This window comes from Equus quagga, chromosome 16, assembly GCF_021613505.1.
Source record: "Equus quagga isolate Etosha38 chromosome 16, UCLA_HA_Equagga_1.0, whole genome shotgun sequence".
Lineage (NCBI taxonomy): Eukaryota > Metazoa > Chordata > Mammalia > Perissodactyla > Equidae > Equus > Equus quagga.
This window is the reverse complement of record NC_060282.1, coordinates 26,160,419-26,181,848: the sequence shown is the minus strand read 5'-3', so window position 1 is coordinate 26,181,848 and position 21,430 is coordinate 26,160,419. Positions and strand designations below refer to the sequence as shown.

The window sequence follows — 21,430 nt, the reverse complement described above, 5'->3', positions numbered from 1 at the left end:
TGATGAGAATGAGAGCCTTACAAGGAGTCCGATTCTGAGAAAATTGTGTAGACATGGAGATTGATCTCCTTGGAAAGTACCATGAATCACTCACCTGCTCACTCTGAGAGAGAAAAGATGAATTTGCTAACGATAGTATCTGTTCTATCATTCTTACCAGATCTCATCCAAAATCCAAATCAGAACTGCCACTGTATCCTTAAACTACACACCCCTTTGCATGATGAGTAAAGGGAATGGAAGAAATAGAAAGAGAAGCTATGTTTTTATGTATATATATAGGTAAAATAAAATGGCCTTAAGTTTTATTTATATCTCACCCACCTTTTTCCTACTCTCTTCATTTGCAATTATTTTACTTCTAATCTCCCAAACTTTGAAATTCAAAGTACAAGATGGCATATTTTCTCATGTAGTCCTGTTGCCTAAAGCAACAAGTTCCTCCTCAAACAGAGTGCTTGGTGCTTCAAAGTTAGTTTCCAAACTGGATGAAACATTGAAGATTTGATATCCTGAAGCCCTTTTTGGAGACCTTGATGTTAAGCAGAAGAACGTCACCTCTTGGGACACAAGGAGAAGAGGTACATTTGGAGCCAAGGGATGTGAAGTTTAGTCCATTTCACTTATTTGAATTTGAGATCTTGAGCATTTTATCAGTAGAGTTTTTTCCACCGGAATGCAATGCATTATCAGTTGTGCTACCTCTCTTACTTTTTTGTTTTATCAGATCTGTCTTATGATAGAGTTTACTGTATTTAGAACCATGTATAGACGCCATTTGCTGCTGCTTTATTTTATTATTTCACTGTTTCGATAGACACCAAATTGTGTGTTTAGGAAAAAGACGTGCATAGCTATAATCTAATCAGCTACCCCACAAATAGTAACGCTAATTAATATCAGGAGCCATAATAACTACTGCAACTAAGTCTGTGCTCCTAGAGTACTTAATTTATGGAGTAATTCTACCCCTTTTCTCCTTGAAGGATCTCAAAAGAGCTGGCATCAGGTTTTCAAGAGGCTAAAACCTGCTCCTTAATTACTTCTGCTCTCACTCTCTTCCTACACTGGTTTGATGCAGCAACTCCCCCCTCCACCAGCTCCCCAACCCCCGAAGATTCAGGAAAATATGGTACGGTGCTGCAAAATGATATTTCAGATCAATTTCAACAAGGTAACTGTCCAGGGGAAGTTGGGCTCAGAATTCTGGGAGCGGTTCAAGCCTTTTCAGAGCGGTAAATTGGGTTGGCTTAGCAACTCGGTGGTGCAAAGCCTGCCGAAGGCGCTGTGTTCAGGGAGAAGGGAATCCGCCAGGATGCCTGAGTCGATCTTTCTTTGGTCGTCCTACTTCATTATTATTCTGCAATGCGCTGCAATCCCCATGCGTGTCCCGCTTTCAGCCCTCAGCTGGCCACTCCAGCGGTGCTGGGAGAGGACCACACGGCGACCGGGATGACCCCGTGCTGTTTCATTTCTTCTGCCCTTTCCCCTAGGGTCCCAATACGCCCTTGTGGCGCTTGAACCCTGGTGCTGCCCCCCTGCTTGCCTTTCGCCCAGTGACAGAGCTGGGGTGGGGACGAGGACGATAGTAGAGGAGCAGCATTCCCCATTACTTGTTCCCCAACGAGTTTTTCCGAACTCCCCGAGTGCCTGTTAGAGGAGAAGTTGTTTGAGCGAGGGCAGCGCTGCGGTCAGCTTGGGAAAGGGATCTTTCTAGGCGCCTCCGCCCGATCGTGCGACAGCAGTGGCTGCAGCACCACCGTCCATCTAGAGTCCCGGAAACACAAACGTACTGTTACGGCCACGCGTTTCTGCCTTGGACACACACACACACACACACACACACACACACACACTGAGGCATGCCATAGGCTCCTCTGTGTCAATCCATGTGGACCCCCTCCTCCCAGCAACACACACACACGCACACACACACACGCACATGCCATCAGCCAGGCCAAGTCAGGCACTCAGTTTCCGGTGGTCTATGGAAATTTCAGGGAATCTGGCCTTCTAGAAGAAATTAAGAAATATTCCCAGGGGAAATAGATGGAAGGGAGGGATACCTGTGCAAACTGCAGCGAGACAAAGACCCCTGACTCAAACACAAAGGTTACCTCCCAGCAGGTGGCTCAGTCCCGCTAACCTCAGGGAAAAGGTTTTGATGATGTTGATCGCGGTGGGTGGATTTTTTTTTTTGCGGTTGTTAATGTTTTGTAAAGACATTAACCCACTCCACCCGCCTTTGAAAAGCTCTCTCAGGATACGACAGATATTTTCCTGACCTGTCAGGTCAGACTGTCGCCTTGAGGGTGTGGAGTGAGGCGATCAGTCCTCGCAGACAGGCGCGGGGCAGAGACCTCCGGGTGGTCACCCAGGGGCCGGTGAAAGATGCTAATGAGCGCTGCAGGCAGCTCTCTTCCCTCCTGGACACCCACGGCCCTTTCCAGGCGGAGAGGTCAGGGGAGACGTTGTGAGCCCCACTATTCCAGAAGAGCTCTGTGGTGGGAGTAATATCTCCTTGGAGTTCCTAGAGCATGCGGAAACATGGATCCTTCTCGAAGTCCGGGGTCCTGAGAGAAGCCCTGGAAGCACGCTGTGGCGCCGGGTGGTGAGTGGGGCATACTGGCTCCCACCTGCTGTGGACGGAGATCAGAGCTTTCTGTACCTTGGCCGCCCGGTTTGTGTGCTCCCCCGGAATCCCCCAGAAGAAGCATGGGAAATCACCCCCGAGTGTCTGTTTACGTGGGCGGGACTTTTAAGCACGACTTGGAGATTCACACTTTCTATCTGGGTGAGACCTAAGCAGACACGCTGCAGCTGCAGGCTGCATTTCAAAAACCTCTGCCTGCTGGCGTATGTGTGTGTGTGTGTGTGTGTGTGAGAGAGAGAGAGAGAGAGAGAACTCAAAATAGGCACGCATCAAGTCTAAGCATCCCCCGCCCACCCCCAATTTGGTGTCCTCCTCTGCCTTTTATTTCTAAGGAAGACAGCGGAGATACAATGCCCAAAGGAGCTTGCCTCTCTTTTCAACCCCACTTGAACGGTTCAGGCCTACTACCGAAGGCCAATTTGTCTTCTATTCCGAGGCGTTTCCTCCCACTGAGCCTCTTTGTCATTGCTGTTGCAGGCAGAGGTGAGATGGTGGGGGGATGAAAAGCGTGGGCAGAGGGAGGAATTCTTGTGGCCGCAGCAGTTCACGTGGAAAACCGCGCGCCTCGGACTTCTGATCCCTCTCCCTAGCCTGGATTAGGACCTACAAAGCCCTTGGAACGACTACCCATTCTGAGCTTTCCCCTGGGCCTGAGAGTCCAAAAGAAATAGTGTGGAAGACAAAAGCAGGCATAGACATTGGGGGAAACAGCATTTAAGTCACTGCAGCAATCTCAGTTTTAAGAAAGCCTTCAGAATCAGGTGATATTAAAATAAGGTGAAGGGAAAGAAGACACAACTGTCAAAATTGGCACTGCCCGGTGATAGGGAAAAAGTCTAAAGCGTACAGCCTATGTAAGTTTGCTTCTCAGAATTTGAGGACAGCGTACCAAGTTGTAAAATATAGAAGATGCCTTCCAGGTGGCAGATAAGTGACAATGAAGAACCTTACTACCATTAAAAATTTTTTTTAATAGTCCGTAGAAAATTGATTTTGGACAGGACCAAAGCAGAGTGTGACACACTCCTTCTTCCCAATGTCCCCCAAACTGGAATATACTCAGTGGAGAACGATTATCTGAGTCCAAAGTCCGGGAGCTGTGAGAAGAGAGGGGTCCGGTTTCCAGCGCCATTTAAAGCAAATTAACGCGCCATTCCTTTCTATCTGCGCGTCTTATTCGGACAATACGGTAGGTGCGGGCAGCCGGGCTGTAATTGCAGGCGGCGTGGCTCCGTGTTTGTCAGGCGCTTGCTCGCCCTGCTTCGGAGACTCCCTCCCCTTTTCTGCCCCTCGAATGTGTTTTGGCTCAACAGGTATCACCTGAAAACTCGCACTTAACCCCCGGTCATCCTCTAGCAGGAGCCACTCTAGCATTTTCCCGACCAGGAGCTTTCGCTGGCTCCCTGCGCCTCCCCCACGCGGAGCGCGCGTCTAGCAGGCAGCCCTAGGGCCATCCATTAACCACCGACTCCCAGGGGCAGGCGAACTAAGCATAAATGCGAGGCTCCTAACACGCAGAGCCGGCTATGAAAACCCCTTGTAAGCAGCCCGAGACGCGTTTTGTGCCCTAGGCAGTGTAATTACGCCGCTTGGGGCAAGCGTTTTGGCTTAGAGCTGCGCTGAGGCTCCAGGAAAAAAAAAAAAAAAATCAAGCTTTAGGGAGCAGGTTTACCAGGCAGTTGCTGCCACAGAAACCAGGCGCGACTTCTTGGCATTTAGCGATGTAAATTAAAATTCGAGACATGTCACCCATCATTGGTCCTAATAGAGAGAGAGAGAGGTAACCCCTCCAGCTCCCTCCACCCAAAACATGAATTATCATTTCCACTGAATGCAAATGGGCTGCCTTCTGTGGGGGGACAGCCAGCTGCAAGCTGGACAATAAACTGTTTCATAGAGACGCGGCCCGATTGCGGTTCAGAGAGGCACTCCTTTACAAAGGAAGAAGCGTCCAGTTTGTGTTGACAGCCGTGGCGCGCCTGGGCCAAAACTCCCCCCATTGCCCACCCCCTGACACACAGACACCAGGGATTTGAAACTAGCTTCAGTGAAAGCGACATCCCTCGCGTCTATGAGAGCTGCCATGAGTATGGGGAGGTGATTGTTCAAAAATGATGGCATGAGTCATAAACACCTCCTGAGTATTCTTTGCAGCAATTAATGGACAGCAGGGTGCAGGAGAAGTTGTGGAACAGACCTGGGGATCTATTTTCTCCCCGAGCACAGCTTTCCTTCCAATGATCCTGACTGTCCCTTGCCTTCCTGCTTAGGAACAAATTCTACATCCCACCCACCCCCTCCCCTCGTCTGTGCATGTGACACTCACTCTACCTGTCTGAACGCTGAGACTTGCTGGAGATTTTCTTTTTGGTCGTCAGCTAATGACTTTCCTTCTACCTTCATTCATCCCCAAAGGTGGATCATTACACTTCGTGGCTTCTCAGACCGTTTTAAAGCCTCATTTTAAAGCCAAACCTCTACCACAGGACCTAGGGAAGCTCCCCTACCATTTATCAACGCATAAGAGCTCGCGTAGAAATAATTCACAAATGCATGCAGAGACATTCATGTTGGGGGGGGGGATGCTCAGAAGACCCTTGTGCCCTAATGCATTTAAAATCAGCACATTCCCAGCATGTCGGTAACTTTCCTACCTGAAAGGGTTAAAAAGCATTTAAACGAATGTCTTTAATATAAATATTCTTGCTCAAGCATCAAACCCCACTGGTTTGACTAGAAATCAAGGTAATCCTCACCACCAAGAAAAGTCTTGCAGAGGAATTCTGCCTGGATATCCACTAGTTAGAGGCTATACAAATCAACTCACGTATTCGTTTGAGCATACTGCAAGAATATTTATTGAGCACAAGCTCAATCACCGCATTGAACGCCAAATCTGGCAAGCAAAATGCATTTCCTATCTCGGGGTGTGTGTGGGGGGGAGCTGTGAATCAACTCCTTCTTCAGTATTATCATGATTATTTTATCACTGCAAATTGCAAAGTAAGCTACCAGCTTCTCTCCGGCGACAAGTCGGCTCGCCTCCATCCAAAGCAGAGGGGACCCCGAAAGCAGACCTACCTTTCACACAAGACACCGTCAATAAAAAGACGAGGTTCCAAAACGTAAATCCACTTTTAATCCCCATTTTCTTCATCAGGATGAAGTCTAGGCGGCCACATTTAGCGCATCTTCTAGTGCTAGGCTCCGGGGGTTTGGATTCCTTTGCTCGGCTTTCCCCTTTGCGGATCCCTTTCATATTATTCGCGAGCTCCTAATTCCTGCTCCTCAGCCCGGCGCAGTGGAGTTGTTGCTGTTGTTGGTGCGCGGTCACAGCTCGGAGTGAATGGTGTTTCTGGGATACCACAGCAACCTTGACGAGGACTCAACCATCTCTCCAACGGGGGCACAAAGTCTCCGCTACTCTGGATTCTGTCTTTTCTTGTGCGTTTTTTCCCCTCCGCCAAAATCTACCTCAATTCTAGCTCGTTATAGCAACCACCAGAAACCACTAGTGAGCCTCTTATAGCCCAGCTCCGCTCTCTGACAAACTCCCCACAATATTTGAAATTGAGGGGCTTGTTTTTTTTTCTCCCCCCCACCCTGAATAGATCAATTCTGCCTGTAAAAGCAGCCCAAGAAATATTGTGTTAGTGAGCTCTCCGTTGCAGCCTGTGAATATGAGCGCGTTAAAGCAATATTTTAATCCGAGGATCTGCGTTGATTTTGGGAACACCGTGATGATAATGAACCGGACTTCATCAATGCCCACGTCGTTATAATGGGACATGTGTTACTACTGTAGTTGCAGTATATTTCAGGCAGGCGTCTCGCATTTATTATCCTGTGATTTAATTGAAAAGGAGATCACAGAGAAGAATGTATTTGCACACATGTATTTACATATTCAAACGCCTACGTGTAAACTCGGAACCGAGTTTTTATGATTCGGTAAACCGACTTCATCCTTGACCAGGGCGGGGATGGGGTGGAGAGAGTCCTTTCCCTAAATAGTTCGCCCTTTCATCCTCCTTACCCTTTTTCAGCTGATGTGTGCCGCAGCTAAACTGCTTTACCTGTGGTAGTTATCTAGAACAGACCCATTTATCTTAATTCCGAATCGACCCCAAATATGTAAATGGAAGGTTTCTTTCAAAACGGAAAATATATGTACCTATACATCTGGACTTGGCAGCACCCCCCCCACACACCCCTCAAGGGTTAAGATTGTACAAGGAAAGAGTTCTTGCGCCATCTACTGGCCAGCGGTGAGTCACCGCTTCTCTTTCACATCTATGAGGGATCTTTATTCCCTCATCCCACGGCGTAGCGGAGCTGCGTCCTGAGACCAGCATGTTCTGCTCCTGTGTGTCAATTTCCCACTTTTCTCGGCTGGTCCTGGCCTAGATTTTACAACCAGCAACTTCATTAGACTAGGCGCGGTATTGGTGATCTGATCTTCTCGGGAATCTGATCCCATCTGAGGAAAGGGGAGGGCTGCCGCGCTAGTTCTGGAAGAGAGAATTAAAACTGCTTCTGGCTCCATTTGCATGCCGAAGGCTACCAGAGTGATTAGCAACTATCCACAGGAAAAAATACAGGACTTGGTCAAGAGGACTGACCAATTTGGGTTTGCAGCTCTTCACATTGCCCACAGATGATGGCTCCCGACCCGTACACCACACGATCACCCTGGCCAGCTTTTGTCCCTGGGCTCGATATGGAGTTGCTGGCTCAGGGGAGCAAGGCGTTTGCATCTGGAGGGAGTTCTGCTCTGGGATGTGGGCACACTGCGAGCGTCTATGGGCGTGCGTGGTGAGTGGGTTCAATTTGCAGGCGTAGGAAGGATTCCGAGCTCTCCGAGTACGTGGCATTTTGTGTTTGTGATTCTCGTAGGGAGTGTGTGTGTGTGTATACGCGCGCCATAGTGAAGGGTAAGAGTGCGTGTTTATGGAAGATGATAAAGGGTATGCTTTTCTATGCATGGGTGTTTTCCCAAGTGTGTTTGTGCAGTGTGTGCATGCGGGTATGTTTGCTCGTGTGTGTGTATGTGTGTGTGTGTATTAGGAATTTCTCTCCTGGGTGGCCTTAGCAAGAGGCAAAAGCTGTAGATGCCCAACTGACCTCATTAAATTTGGAGAGGTACATTAAGGGCCGTGTGGCACAACACTATTCCTTTCCACCAGTGCTTTCTTTTATTGTCCGAATATGCAGATTTCAAACGGGAGTGGGTGACAAGGTTGGGACTAGACCATGATTGGAAGGATCAACACTGAAAACGTCATTTGCCTGCTCAGCCACCTTGGTGGCGGCTCTGGTATTGATTTCAGTCAAGATGTCAGGGTGTGTTGCTGTTGCTGTTGCCTTTGCTGGACTGAACAGGGAGTCAGATGCAAACAGGTCTTTGGACTTATTGAGGACACTTGACAAAACCCTCCTTACTAAGTATGCAGAGGTTAGTTACCTCAACTGAATTCACTTTTTTATCAAAAGAAAACAAAAATCTTGGGTGTACATAATCTATTTGAACACATGGCTATATATCCAGACAGGAGGACTTTAAAACAAAAACTTTATTTCACAAAAGTCAGGAGTATTTTAACCAGAATTATTGGGCAAAATAAACTTTGATTATGGGGCCATCGTAGTTACTACTAAGATACCTAGTTGGTTACTACTAAGATATTTCTGATATTTATTTTCAAATATGCTGATCTGATAATCCAATTATCTTTCCCTCCATGAATCCTGCCTATCACTTCCATGTGAAGTTGTTAAAAGATTTATCTGGTAGCTCATAATATTTTGAACAATAGTATAGTTTCTAGTTTCTCATACAGCTCATAATAAATCACAAACCATTTCCCACCTGCATCTTTCAGCTCCTGGGACAGGATGGAAAAATCATATTTTACAGATCGGAAAAGTTAAAGGCATGGAGAAATGAAGCGGTTTGTCCAAGGTCATCATCAGGAGAACTGACATTTAGTCCAGTACATTTAGTGTTGTATCACACTCTTGTCTTTCATGCTAAACAGCCTCCTCTTCAAGGGAGCATTTCCAAATGTGTTCCAGAAACAACATTATCAGCCAAAAATCCTGGATAAGAAATCCCTCAATTTCTCCAGAAAGAAAAATGCAGTGTCTAAATTTGGAAAGAAGAAATCATCTATCTCAGCTGATCTGTGGGGAAAGCAACACAGTTATACATAGATTTGTTTAAGACTTAGAAAGAGAAGATAAAGAATAATAGCTAACATAACAGCAAACATTAAGTGCTTACTGTATGCCCAACACTATGTTATGTTTACATGGAATATCTTATTCAATCTCACTACAACTTGCTGAGACAAGTATTATAATTATCCTCATTTTAGGGGTGAAGAAATTGATACACAAAGAAGTTAACTATCTTGTCTTGCCCAAGGTAATATATCTAAGAGGAAATATGAACTCATGATATCCAATTCTGAGTCAATGTGCTTGCCATTTTTTTGTCCTATGTTAGCTCCTACAGATGCTTGTTTTAAAATAACGTAATAAAAAAGTATGATTTTTCTAGTAAATTTACCTACATAATCATAGAAAAGCAGATATTTATAAGATAATTTAGAGGTGATCAAATTTTCAAATATATGTATACACAATGGAAAGAAAAAACATTTTTTTCTTTTAATACTTGTGAGTTACTAAAAATCCACCTCCCACTTTTTTTTTTTTTTTTTACCCTTCTTGCCTTCTACTGATCATTGTGAGATATATACAGGTCAAGAAAAAAAATTGACTTGGAAGGATCATCAAGCCAATCACAAGGATTAAGTACTCTTGAGGGCTTTTTTTTTTTTTTTTAAAGATTTTATTTTTTTCCTTTTTCTCCCCAAAGCCCCCCCGGTACATAGTTGTGTATTCTTCGTTGTGGGTTCTTCTAGTTGTGGCATGTGGGACGCTGCCTCAGTGTGGTCTGATGAGCAGTGCCATGTCCGCGCCCAGGATTCGAACTAACGAAACACTGGGCCGCCTGCTGCCGAGCACGCGAACTTAACCACTCGGCCACGGGGCCAGCCCCTCTTGAGGGCTTTTAAAAAGAGTTTAGATCAGAAATGGACAGGTTCTTTAAACTGGAAGTACCAAATTTCCATTCCTTTTCAGTTTCCGCCAAAATACCTGTGGAATACAATTAAGTTTGATCTTAAAACAGGGCCTAGTTGGCACTTAAAAGGGAAAAAAATAAGCACCCTTTCAAAAATTTTCCATATTAAACCAGGTCCTCAATATGTATCTACTCTCTTTTAGCATCACAGGGGCTTTATCACAGAAAAATGACCAAAATAGAATGAGTACACTGGAAAAAACAACATAAAGACTTGGGAAGAGGTTACCTATAATTTTGAAAAGAAGTGTATATACTTTTGACAGAGTTATGAATTTGGAAAGTGTGTTTCTCAATTCATGTCACAGATACACAGGTTTACATGAGGATTATTGTCCAAATGCGACATTGATTTTGTTATAGAAATGTCCCTGCCTGTTAGAGCTGAATGCTCACTGATTGTAGACATCCACTTTTTAATTAAAAGGCTCAAATTTAAATCCGTGGATCTGTGGGAAAAAACTAGTTAGAGTAAAATAAAAATGTTAATGATTTACAAATGATCAAGCAGGCATTTTCCTGTTTGTTTGCAGTGTAAATATAGAATTCACTGCCAGGAGAGTAGGAGAAAAAGAGGAACTCATTTTCTCATTTTTCTATAAGTGTCCATTCTTGGATTCATATGTTCGACCTCTCCAACTTCTGGGAAAGAAAACAATTGAATTTAAATGTTGAATCTAAAAAAATGAGGGCATTCTGATTCAAGTCTGGGCATATTCTTGATTTGCAATAGTCCTTATTTGGTGAGGAGAAAAGAAAGAGATCTAATATTCATGATAAGGTAGCTTTTCTTTAAGCAAGCCTATTTAAGGAGATAAATTATCAGGCAGATAAAAGTATCTGTCCTACTGTTAATTGGGAAGCATTGTTGAGAGATGGAGATGAGTCTTTGTAAGTGTTACCAAGTGTGCCTTGCTAGGCATTAATTCCTCTTACATCCTGACTCCTCTTTCCATATCATTAATAGTCAGGCTTAACAGGCATTTCAGTCTTTTTAAGCCTTAAACACATTAAGAAAGTCAGACTGAAGTTTCTATGTCACATAAGGGTAATAGTAGTATATTTTAAAGATTGAGAGAACAGAAAAGTCTTAAAACTGAAAGCAGTACCTATGACTGTATCCATGCAAACAAAGCATACTCTGGCTCCAGAAAAAGCTTATTTTGACATGAGCCACATATATAATAATTGTAGCACATGAACATTCAAATTTTCTTAACTGGTGCCTTTCTAAATATAGACAATATAATATATAATATATAGACACTTTAATATAAACTGTATGAGTCCATTTTCCTGAAAGAAGAGAACCATGGTGAAGAGTTAGGGGACATGTGGATAATGATCCTGAAAAGAAAGAGATAAGAATTGGGAGAATCTTTAAAGAACTTTCTGTTTGTCTTGTGTATATTTCGCTCTCCTGCTAACCCTGGGCTTTAAATCACTTAACTTGTCTCTGTTTAGAGGAATAGAAATAAAAAATTAAGCAAAAGGTAGTTTGCTGAACAGTTTGGGTAATCCAGATCTCTTCTCTTCATAAGTAATAAAGTTGTTTTGCTGATATGATCTGAATAAATCTCAATTCCCAGTGTAGCAGATCTTTTTATCATCATTTCTTTAACTCGAATATAGTTATGTGATGTCAGCTTCCAATGCACTTGAGAATACATAAATATTTAGAGAACATAAATCAAAGGTGTGGATTTCAAAACATACCGAATCTATCAAAATTACTATCAAAATGCAATGCATATTTTATTTCATACCCTGAAGTTATCTGCCAATAAACTCATTATTATCTCCTAAAAATTTAGTACTCTGACTTTGTCATCATCCACATATTCTCTGCTAATCTTTAAAACTGATTATAATTTCTTGAGATAAATGCACATTTTCAAATATTCAAATGCAATGAAACTACTAATACATTTTATTTTGCAGCTTTCTAGTTTATCACAGATTAGGTAGTATGTAGGAGACCTTCTTTACATTTTGCTTTGTCTACTTAAACATCAGTTTTATGAAATTTTGCTGAGAAATCTAAACCTTAGAAGTAAACAATTTTACAACTGAAAGTTAATTCTGGAAAAATTTGACCATTTGTTTCTTAAATTATACTTGATCTTAATCACAGAAGCCTCAACTAAACAAAGCACAGCCCACAGGTAGAAGGCAAGTACATGTTACCTGTGCTTGAAATTTCATTTCACAAGACAGTGAAGTGTTTTTGCTGGTGATAGGGCAGAATTCGTTGACGTTTTGTAAATAAATTGTGAGGTTATTTTTTCCTAAATATTTATAAACTCTTAAATTAGAGGAAGCATTAATAGTGATACTGTGGAAGTTTCACAAATTTGATGTCTATAATCTGTGTATGTGTATACATGTGCTTGTGTCTGAACCATATTAAGGGTATGAATATTCATTCCTGCATAGTTTGACCCAAAGGTTAGACTTCCCAAATGATCACTAACAACTCAGTTATTTCATTGGGCTTTCAATTTTATCTAAAATTAACAAATGTTGAAATATTTCCCAGAATAAAAGTACAGGAAACCAAATAATTTAAGCATCCTTTCTTCGGAGGAAGAGAACATTGACCTTGACTTAGAAGGATCATTTTGGCCATCAAAAGAAAGAAAATCAATGCAGCTGATTTTGGTTTGGCTACACATAATCCAATTTGGGTTGTAAATGCAAATACCTATCCCATATAGACAGAGATTAGTTTCATTTTTACTCTTTCTGTAGCAAGTATCATTTTCATCTGTGTGTTCATTCATTTATTCAAGAAATCATTTTGAGCTCCTATTGCAAGGAGACAAAAACAAGAACTACACATTACTCTATCCTTAAGGAGCTTGCAAGGTAATAAAAGGGATAATATTATGTTCTTGAGTAACAACAATGAACGTCAGCATAATATAACCACTTTCAGAGAGATGGCTATAAACCACCAAGATGGTGGGAGATTATTTATAGCTGGGGAATTGGATAAAACTTCAAGGAAGAGATATACATTTGAGCCATTCTAGAATCATCTGCGGATGGTTGACAGGAAAAGTCTTGACGGGGAGGTTGTTTTCCAGAAATAATTATAAATAAAATTAGAAAAGCTATAAGTATATGTAGGATTTATTCAATTAGGTTAAGTGATACTTTTAGAAAAGATATGGCAGATGAGGCCAGAAAGGTAAATTTAGCCAGAAGGAAGTGGGAATTTGGGAGATAATTAAGAGTTATTGTAATATTTCCTACATTTTTTTTTTAGTAGACCATAGTGATTGGTCATTTCAAGTAAACGTCCAGTGGTACATTTTTTAAACAACTCAATCAATGGATTGTTTCATTGAATAAGCAAATCAATTTGTTTTGGTATTTTGTATGTAGTGGTTTATAAAAAGAGTCAATATAACCTTTCAAGTTGCTTGAAGTCATCAGACATTTATTATAAACATACTAAATAAGGTTCAATAATTATTAAATGATATAATTAAATATAAGTTTAATATATAATAAATAAAATATATAGTATATACTATTAATATTAGTTAATACATAATATAAATCAGTAGTGAGGTCTAGAATATTTTCTGTCTCTGGTATTTATAGTAACATTTTGAACAAATGTTGTATTTGAAAATGCATAGAGAATTTACCTCATTATCCAGTATATGAATACCAATATGAATTTTGGGAGATTTCACATGTCTAGAGTAGGCTCAAATGGACAATTAATCTAGTGCATGACATAAGATTTCTATATGGAAACAATAGCAGCAGCATCCCTTAAGAAGTTAAACTACTCAGCAATTACAATGTGATCATCATTCGGTTTGTCCATTTCAATAGCTTCTTCTGGGATGAAAAGAATCTTGATCCTTATTTTCCCCAATTAGCTTTTCCCTTTTCTAAATCAAAACAACAAACAAGCAAATAAACAACTCTATTCCTTTCTGGAAATCTTGCACTTTCAGTGATTAGAAGAGAGTTGGGAGAAGGCATATGATGGATGAATACAAATTCTTCCTTTCCAAAGGAAAAGCAATAAAATGAATGCTTTTCTGTGTCTGTATCAGCATGCACTATGCCTTTAAGAAAAAAAAATTAAAACAGAAACAGATTAAAAATGCCTTCAGGGTAAGAAAGCAATTACTTTTTAATAACAAAATGAGCCTTAATTTTTCATATGTAAAATGGGAATAACCGTTTACTTCACAGAGTTTTTATTAACTCTCTCAAATCCTGTAATAGTATACAACTTGCCTTACTACCTTATCACTCCATCCTTTTTCATAACACCTTTTGAGGGTTGAATGGTGGCCCTACAGAAGATATTTCAAAGGCCTAAGCCTTGGAACCTGTGATTGTGACCTTATTTTGAAAAAGAGTATTTGCTGATGTAACTAAGATAAGGATCTTGAGATGAGATCATCCTGGATTTAGGATGGACCCTAAATCCCACGATAAGTGTCCTTAAAAAATAGAGAGACTTGAGACACAGAAACACAGAAGAGAAGTTGATGTGACAAAGGAAGCAGAAGTTGGAGCGATGAGTCTACAAGCCAAGGAATGCCAAGGAGTGCTGGCAGTCACCGGAATTGACGGGAGAGATAGGGAATGGATGCTCTCTCATAGGCTCCAGGCATCTTGACTTCAAATTGGGAAAGAATAAATTCCTACTGTTTTAAGGCACCAAGTTTCTAGTAATTTGTTAAGGCAGCCCTAGGACACTAATATAGTACCTGAGACCGCCAATGACTTTGGTGTGATGAACACTGCTCCTGGAGTTCAATTTGATCTCTGATACCTGTGCTTTTTTTTTTTTTTTTCTGGACTCTTCCTCCTATTCCCACTCTAAGTGGGAGCATTCTTCATTGAAATATTTTGAGGCTTCCATAAGTTTTAATTAATATTCTTTTTCAATCAAAACTACTTATGAATTCTTAAGACCATCGCCTCTTTTAGAATGAATTTTGCATAAATCTCTGGTTCTGATCTATAACTCAGAAGCCCCAGCTTGAACCTCACCCGGGTGCATTTTGTTCTCTTTCTCATCTCTCAAACTTAATGAAGCTAATATTGCATTCATCCTCTTACATATACTCCCCCTTCCCCAAATTTGCTTCTTCTGATTGAACTTCTCTGTAATCACTGCCGTTTTCTTCCCAATTACTCAGTCAAAACCTCATATTTACACCTTTCTTCCTTATGTTTGTGGTAGAGTCAAACACTAGTATCTGAAAATGTTTCCTTTATGTTGAACTCCACTACGTGTCTTTCCATTTTACTGCCATCATCTGAGCTAGGTAGTAGTTACCTCATGTACATATTGTTCAAGGACTTCCCAGTTACCCTGACTGTCTTCAGGCTTGCAGCTTCTGTTCCATGCTACCATTCTATCATGCATAATAATTTCATCATGGCTCTTACCTTCTCAAACAGCCTTTACGGCTCTCCATTACAGTTATCTTCAGGATAAATTGATGGTCTTAAATCTCAATATCAAGCCCAGTTGTGGGTATTTCCTCCTTCTAATGAGTCCATTCTGATTAACGTACACACTCAATGTGTTTGCATTCTGCATTTGAGCCTTTGTTAATATTGTTCTCTTGGCCTTTTATACTTGCTTATCTTTTATTAACCTACCCAAATTCCATATTTCAACACAGAGTTCAGCTCTAGTTTTCTTCAGGCATGTTGTATTTGTCCATTTCAAGCATATCTTTCTTTTAAGCTTATCTTTAAGCATTATCTTTTTCTTTTTTAAAGTCAATAGATTCGACTTTAAGACTTTATATTAGCACTTAAGTTAATAAACACACTTGGATGATGGTTTTCCTTTCTAACATATTAATGTTAATATTTTCATTTTTTGAGACATACTGTAATTTAAAATTAGTATGAGCATTTTTCAAAGAAAATCCACAGAAAACAATGTTCAAAGTCTCAGGAATTAAGAGCTAACCATAAGATTGTCAGTTCTAATTAAATTTTGTAAAAGATGGCAAGTTTGTTACCTCACTTGAGTGGGGCTTACCCCTCTCCCAATTCTAAAAGAATACAATATACATAATAAAACATTTATAAATATGATTTTTAAAAAGGTGACACATACTACTTTGCTTTGCTTTTGCTTTGTTATTTACAGTTAATGTCTTTATAAACATATTGGAACATTAGGGTTTTCTTAAAAATGTCTTTAAAATGTTCACACTAAATCCTTTTTATACTGTTGTACTTAACATGTATTTGCTGAATGCCTAGTATATGACATTTTGACAACTTAACTCTTTGGCTTTACTCTTTATTTAATTAATGGAAACCTTGATGCGTGTATGTTATGTGTGTATGTGTATATATGCTTACGAGAGAGAAAGACAGAGAGAGAGAATGCACGTAGTGCAAGCAGGGAAAGGAAAGGTTTGTGTCCACTAACATTAATCATAGTAAAAGGTTTGATAACTAATGCCAGAAAGACTACTCTCTGATTTCTTCCTTGGCTCCGAGACACTCCAATTTCCCATGAAAAGCAGTTTTGTCTAACTGTTTGGCAGATTGTTTGAGCTGGAATTAAATGTGCACAGCTGGTACCATCTGCTGCGAATTCTTTAATTCTTGTTATCTCTTAAACGGCTTTTGGTTTTGTTTTCTTCATAATTCATTTATGGAGGATGAGGAAGAACTATTGGGCTCTTAATATCGTCTAATGGATGCATTGCTGGTTCTCGGATTAGTGAACCGTGGTAGACTCTGGTTTTTTAATCTTGATAGGTATCTACCTAGATTTACTGACAAGCAGACTGGCTTTTGAACTAAAGCCAAGGTCAGTTTTAGATAGTCAAATAGAATAATTTCTTAGAATTATGTATTATGATGATAATAGTATTCCAAATATTTCTTCTTATATCTTATCACTTTAATTTCTTTTCTTACTTATTTTAGAATTGAAGTCTAGAAGTGCTGAATCATAGGTTCCTAGCCAGCAGACAAAATCAGAGACCTAGAAGTTATGTCTGATTCCTCTCTTTCCCTCACCTCTTGTTCTATTTTCTTAGTATCTCTCCAATCAGCGTCTGTCTATGGATCTCGTCATCACTGACTTTGTGCAGGCCCTCAACACTTCACACCTCAGTCCAATTCAATGCAGTGTCTACTGAGGACTTAGAGTGATTTTTCTGAAACATAATTCTGATCATTATATTCTCATCCTTAAAATTCCACAATGTCTATATCTTTCTTTCAAAATATATTTGAAAAGATTGTAAATTTCTGCCAGCTACTGTTGCTCCCTTTTCCTGACATTTGTTCCCTCACTTTTGTTCCCTCTTTGCCTGGAAAACTCCAGAATAGGCTTCAAGCCAAAATTCAGGTGACGTTTTTTGCAGAATTTATTTCTTATTCTCCTTGGTTTGAGCAAAATGGCCTTCTATGTTCCAGTAGGAACTGGTGCATAGTCCTGTTGGAACGTTTATCATAACGTATTGTTGTTTTTACCTGTCTAGTCTTTGTATTAATGTTTGCAGTCCTAATAGACAGTGTCTTTTTTTCTTTTTTTTTTTTGGTGAGGAAGATTGGCCCTGAACGAAGGTCTGTGCCAATCTTCCTCTATTTTGTATGTGGGATGCCACCACAGCATGGCCTGATGAGTGGTGTATGGGTCCGCTCTTGGGATCTAAACCACAAACTCCAGGCTGCTGAAATGGAGCATGCAAACAACAAATATGCCACCAGGCCGGCCCCTAGACAGTGCCTTTTTTCCTCCAAAACTGCAAATACTAGTCCAATGCCCCGCAATATTGGACATTTGATAAATAATTGAATGGATGGATGAATGATTAAATAACTAAGTCTGTAGTGAAATTGGCAAGAAAGGGTTCAATTCATAGTACATTAAGTAGAGGTCCCCCTGTAAACGAAGGTGAGAAAGTTATTTTTCTTTGGTAATATATACATGAACACATATTAAGAATACCTTTTTTCTCATTTTTTTTGAAATTATTCTCAAGTAATTTGACCCTACTTGATTAAAGGTCTTCAACACCTTTAATCAATGGAAATAAGGGCAGCCAAGGCAGCTGCTTAGGTCTAAATTTAGTTTAGTATTGACAGAATTCATGCTGATCAGTTCCCTTTACTTGCTACTCTGCACAGAGGCAAGCAGTTGGTTTTTGCTTTAGCCTGACATTTGTCTGATCTGGCATGGATAAGATATATTATGCTCAGGGCATCCTGCTTAAGTGCAGAAAAAAAATATAGGAAGGCTTGGTCAGAGCAATAAATTGTATAAGTGTCTACTCAGAGTATTTAAGAAGATAAAACAAGTAAGGAGAAAAAATATGGGGAAATACAGCAAGCCTTTTGGTATTGTGGAAGTCATGTGGGAAACCTTTCTATTTATGGCATTTTAAGATGTTTGCTGGTCATTCTGCAAAATGCTAGAGAGAGATATTATGACATTATCACTATTTTCTGGCAGATCATGATTTTATGTTAGTCAAATTCTGATAATGTTGAAAGGTTTTCTATGAGGAAATAGCAACTGGATTTTTCTGTGCAATGAATAGGTGAATTTGTAAGATTTTGGTATCCATCAAGATGACCCAATGATCTACTAGATCAGAAGAGATGGGAGCAAGACCCTGTATTTTTAACATGCCCCTTTATGGTAGAGGTTAAAGAAGAATACTAAATTTCACATGGGTCAGTTTACCCAGGAAAGAAAATAGTTACCCCTCACCCAGGTCTACGCAAGCAAACTTTTGTGTGTCATGGGTTACTTAATGAATGGAAAAACAGGAGTAAAAAATAATAAACACAAGAAAAACATATCTGCTATTATAACTAATTTAATTCTGTCATACAGATAAAAAAATCTAATTTTTCCTCAATATAAATTGTAAAGTTAGATCCTTGACATGTTGTCATAATGTCTGGAAATCACACTAATTGGCTAACACACACAGAGACCCTGGGAGAGCAAAGGCAGGAAGCGTCAGGGGGAAAGAGTATGCTGTTAACTTGTTGATAAGCAAATTATGCTGATCCTCAAATAGTTTTGCATCAATTATTTGACTATTCTTATATAAGTTGCATACAGAAGATTCTTAAAATTGACAGTCTTCATATACTCAGCACAGCTGAATGTTTAATGCACCTGTAAACGTTTACTTTTTCTTTTGCAGAGCAAACTAGTATTAATTCACGAGTGGTATTCAATCAAAAGCTATTGGCATTTACATTCGTTGGAAATATTTAAATGTGTTAATTTATTAGAAAATTAATGAATGTAGAATGCTGAAAGTACACTAACTTCTAAACATTCAATTTAAATGTTGTATAGTTGTGTAGCTCTATCAATCCCTAATATTTTTATAGATCATGTATGCAATTTTGACATGACGACTTTTCAATATTGTACACATATCATGCCAACAATACACTTTATTTTCAGGTATTCACAACTCTGGAGGACCAGTTTTCTTGAACCACAGAATTCCCAAATATTTGAGGGTATAACTGTTTAAGTATCATTCAAAATAGTCATTTTGAATAGAATTTGCTCCAGAATGCAGTGCATACTTCCTATATTTAAAAACTTGTTTTGATGACTCAAATAGTAGGTATTGACATCCATTTCTATATGGCACAATATGGGTCTCTGATGTAACTCATGCTTTGGTTGACAGCAAGATTGAATTCAAATTGCAGTTCAACTCTCATTATAGTCTAGGGGCTTCTGACTTGCTTATCTTTCACTCATTTTGTCTCTGGTCTGACAAGGTGTCATTGGGCAGTATTCACAAATTCCTCTGCTCTGGACTGTATATGACTCTTGTCTAACCAACATGCACTTAATAGCTCTTGAGAGACTTATTTTGAACAATACTTTTGTTTGGTTTTCTGTTTGTGCAACATAATCTCCATTTTTCTTTTTTTCTAGTTATCACATTTGGATTTCCTTTCTAGTCATTACCACACTCTCCTTGTCTGAATTCTTTATAGAGCTGACTGTCAAGGTTTCTGAAGATCCCTAGCCATACATGGGCACAGGACATAGCTTTGTTCATTGTGATTCACTTTAGATCCTTTGAATTTTGAAAAGTGTCACAAAGACGGAAACATTTTTAGAACTGATTTAGCATAGCGATGAGAACCAAATGCTACTGTACATTACTTCCTACTACATGGAATTTCCAATTTGCTTTGGTTCATCACTTTTCTAAGTCTATTTTTTCAGTTAAAAAAAACTTTTGTGAGCGACCCCAGGATCTCTATAGCTCTATAATGAATTCTCACTTTGCATCTGCTAGTCAGAATTGATTTCTATTGCTCACCCCCAAAATAGTAAAAGTCTCATAAAGTATATCGGTTAAGATAAAAAAATTACAAAATGTTTGAGCTGTTCTCTGCTTGAGTTTGATTAAGACTCTTTCCACTTTCACTGAAACTCTACCTTAAGTTATGTATTCACCAGAGGTCTTGAGTAGCTGGGAAAAAAATTCCGGGCCTCAATGAAGCACTTTTCCTTTTTCTATAGGTATGTAGTATTTTGCTCAATATCAGCTTGATTATCCAATAGTAGTCTCGTGGTCACTGGCTATTACTTCCACTACTTGTAACTTTTTCTGCTTTTGCTACCATAAAGTCACCCTCCATTGGTATGGATATGGTACACGTCCTCCAGCTCCTCATCCCAGGAGCTTATACCCAGGCAGGTCTGGTGATGAAGTGGGCAACCAAGTAGTCTCAGAGCTTGGCGCTATGACTGTCTGAAGATGTGGATGGGAAGAATCTCTCAGTTCTGATTCTATTGTACAAACAATCTTCCCTGATCATCACTAATTCTTACCCCTCCAAATGAATAACTGCTCTGCTTCCTTTCTTAGAATTTTCTATGCCATTTTAAATAATTTTCTGTAAAGTTCATAAAATATTTTTTGAAATAAAGCAGATGATGAATACACATGCACACATGTGCTCCTGTGTGTATGTGTATCTATATTAAATAAATACAAATAGATTTGATAGTTCAGGTCATTTATATGATTTTTATCATTTTTGCAACATACTTTTCTGGCTGATAGTCACTTCTCATTTCTCTGCTTTCAAGCTGTCTGTTTGCCTGCAGAGCTATGTGGAACAGTCTATTTCTTACCTTCTTATTTGTTTATTTTATATTCGGGAGCTTGGAAATCATACAACTAAAATCTGTAGTATTGACTCAATGAAATAAAAAATAGGATCTCGGAGAGAAAATAAGAACTACAACCAGGAATAAAGTGTGTGAGTTTTAATGTGTGTAGTTTGAAATATTATTTCATTACTCAGAACCCTTGTAGGCTCATTTTCTGGCTCCTATGTCTGGTTTGTAGGTATTATTGGACATTGTTAGATAACTGAATTTGAGAACAGTGAGCTAATTTACTACCTTACATTTGTTATTTATATCACATCTGTGAGGTGTTCAATATAGGAATTATCTTCTGGGAGTTTAAGTTGTTTGCTGATGGTCACAAAACAAGTTTAGTGGACACCTAAAACAAATTTCATCATTGCCCTGGCCAGATCCTTTTTCTCCATGTGTCTTTATGTCTTGCTGTTAAGGCTTGCACCTGCAACCTTCT

At 39.7% G+C, this 21,430-nt stretch overlaps 1 protein-coding gene across 1 annotated transcript in view; it reads right to left on the bottom strand.

Annotated features, from left to right (window-relative positions):
- The window catches only part of CSMD3 (CUB and Sushi multiple domains 3), a 1,175,747-nt gene extending 1,169,835 nt beyond the window's left edge, over positions 1-5,912 (bottom strand). Inside the window, exon 1 of the mRNA XM_046642300.1 lies at positions 5,735-5,912. Coding sequence (XP_046498256.1) covers positions 5,735-5,912 — 178 coding nt within the window. The remainder of the gene's footprint in view (positions 1-5,734) is intronic.
- Positions 5,913-21,430: the final 15,518 nt, after the last annotated feature.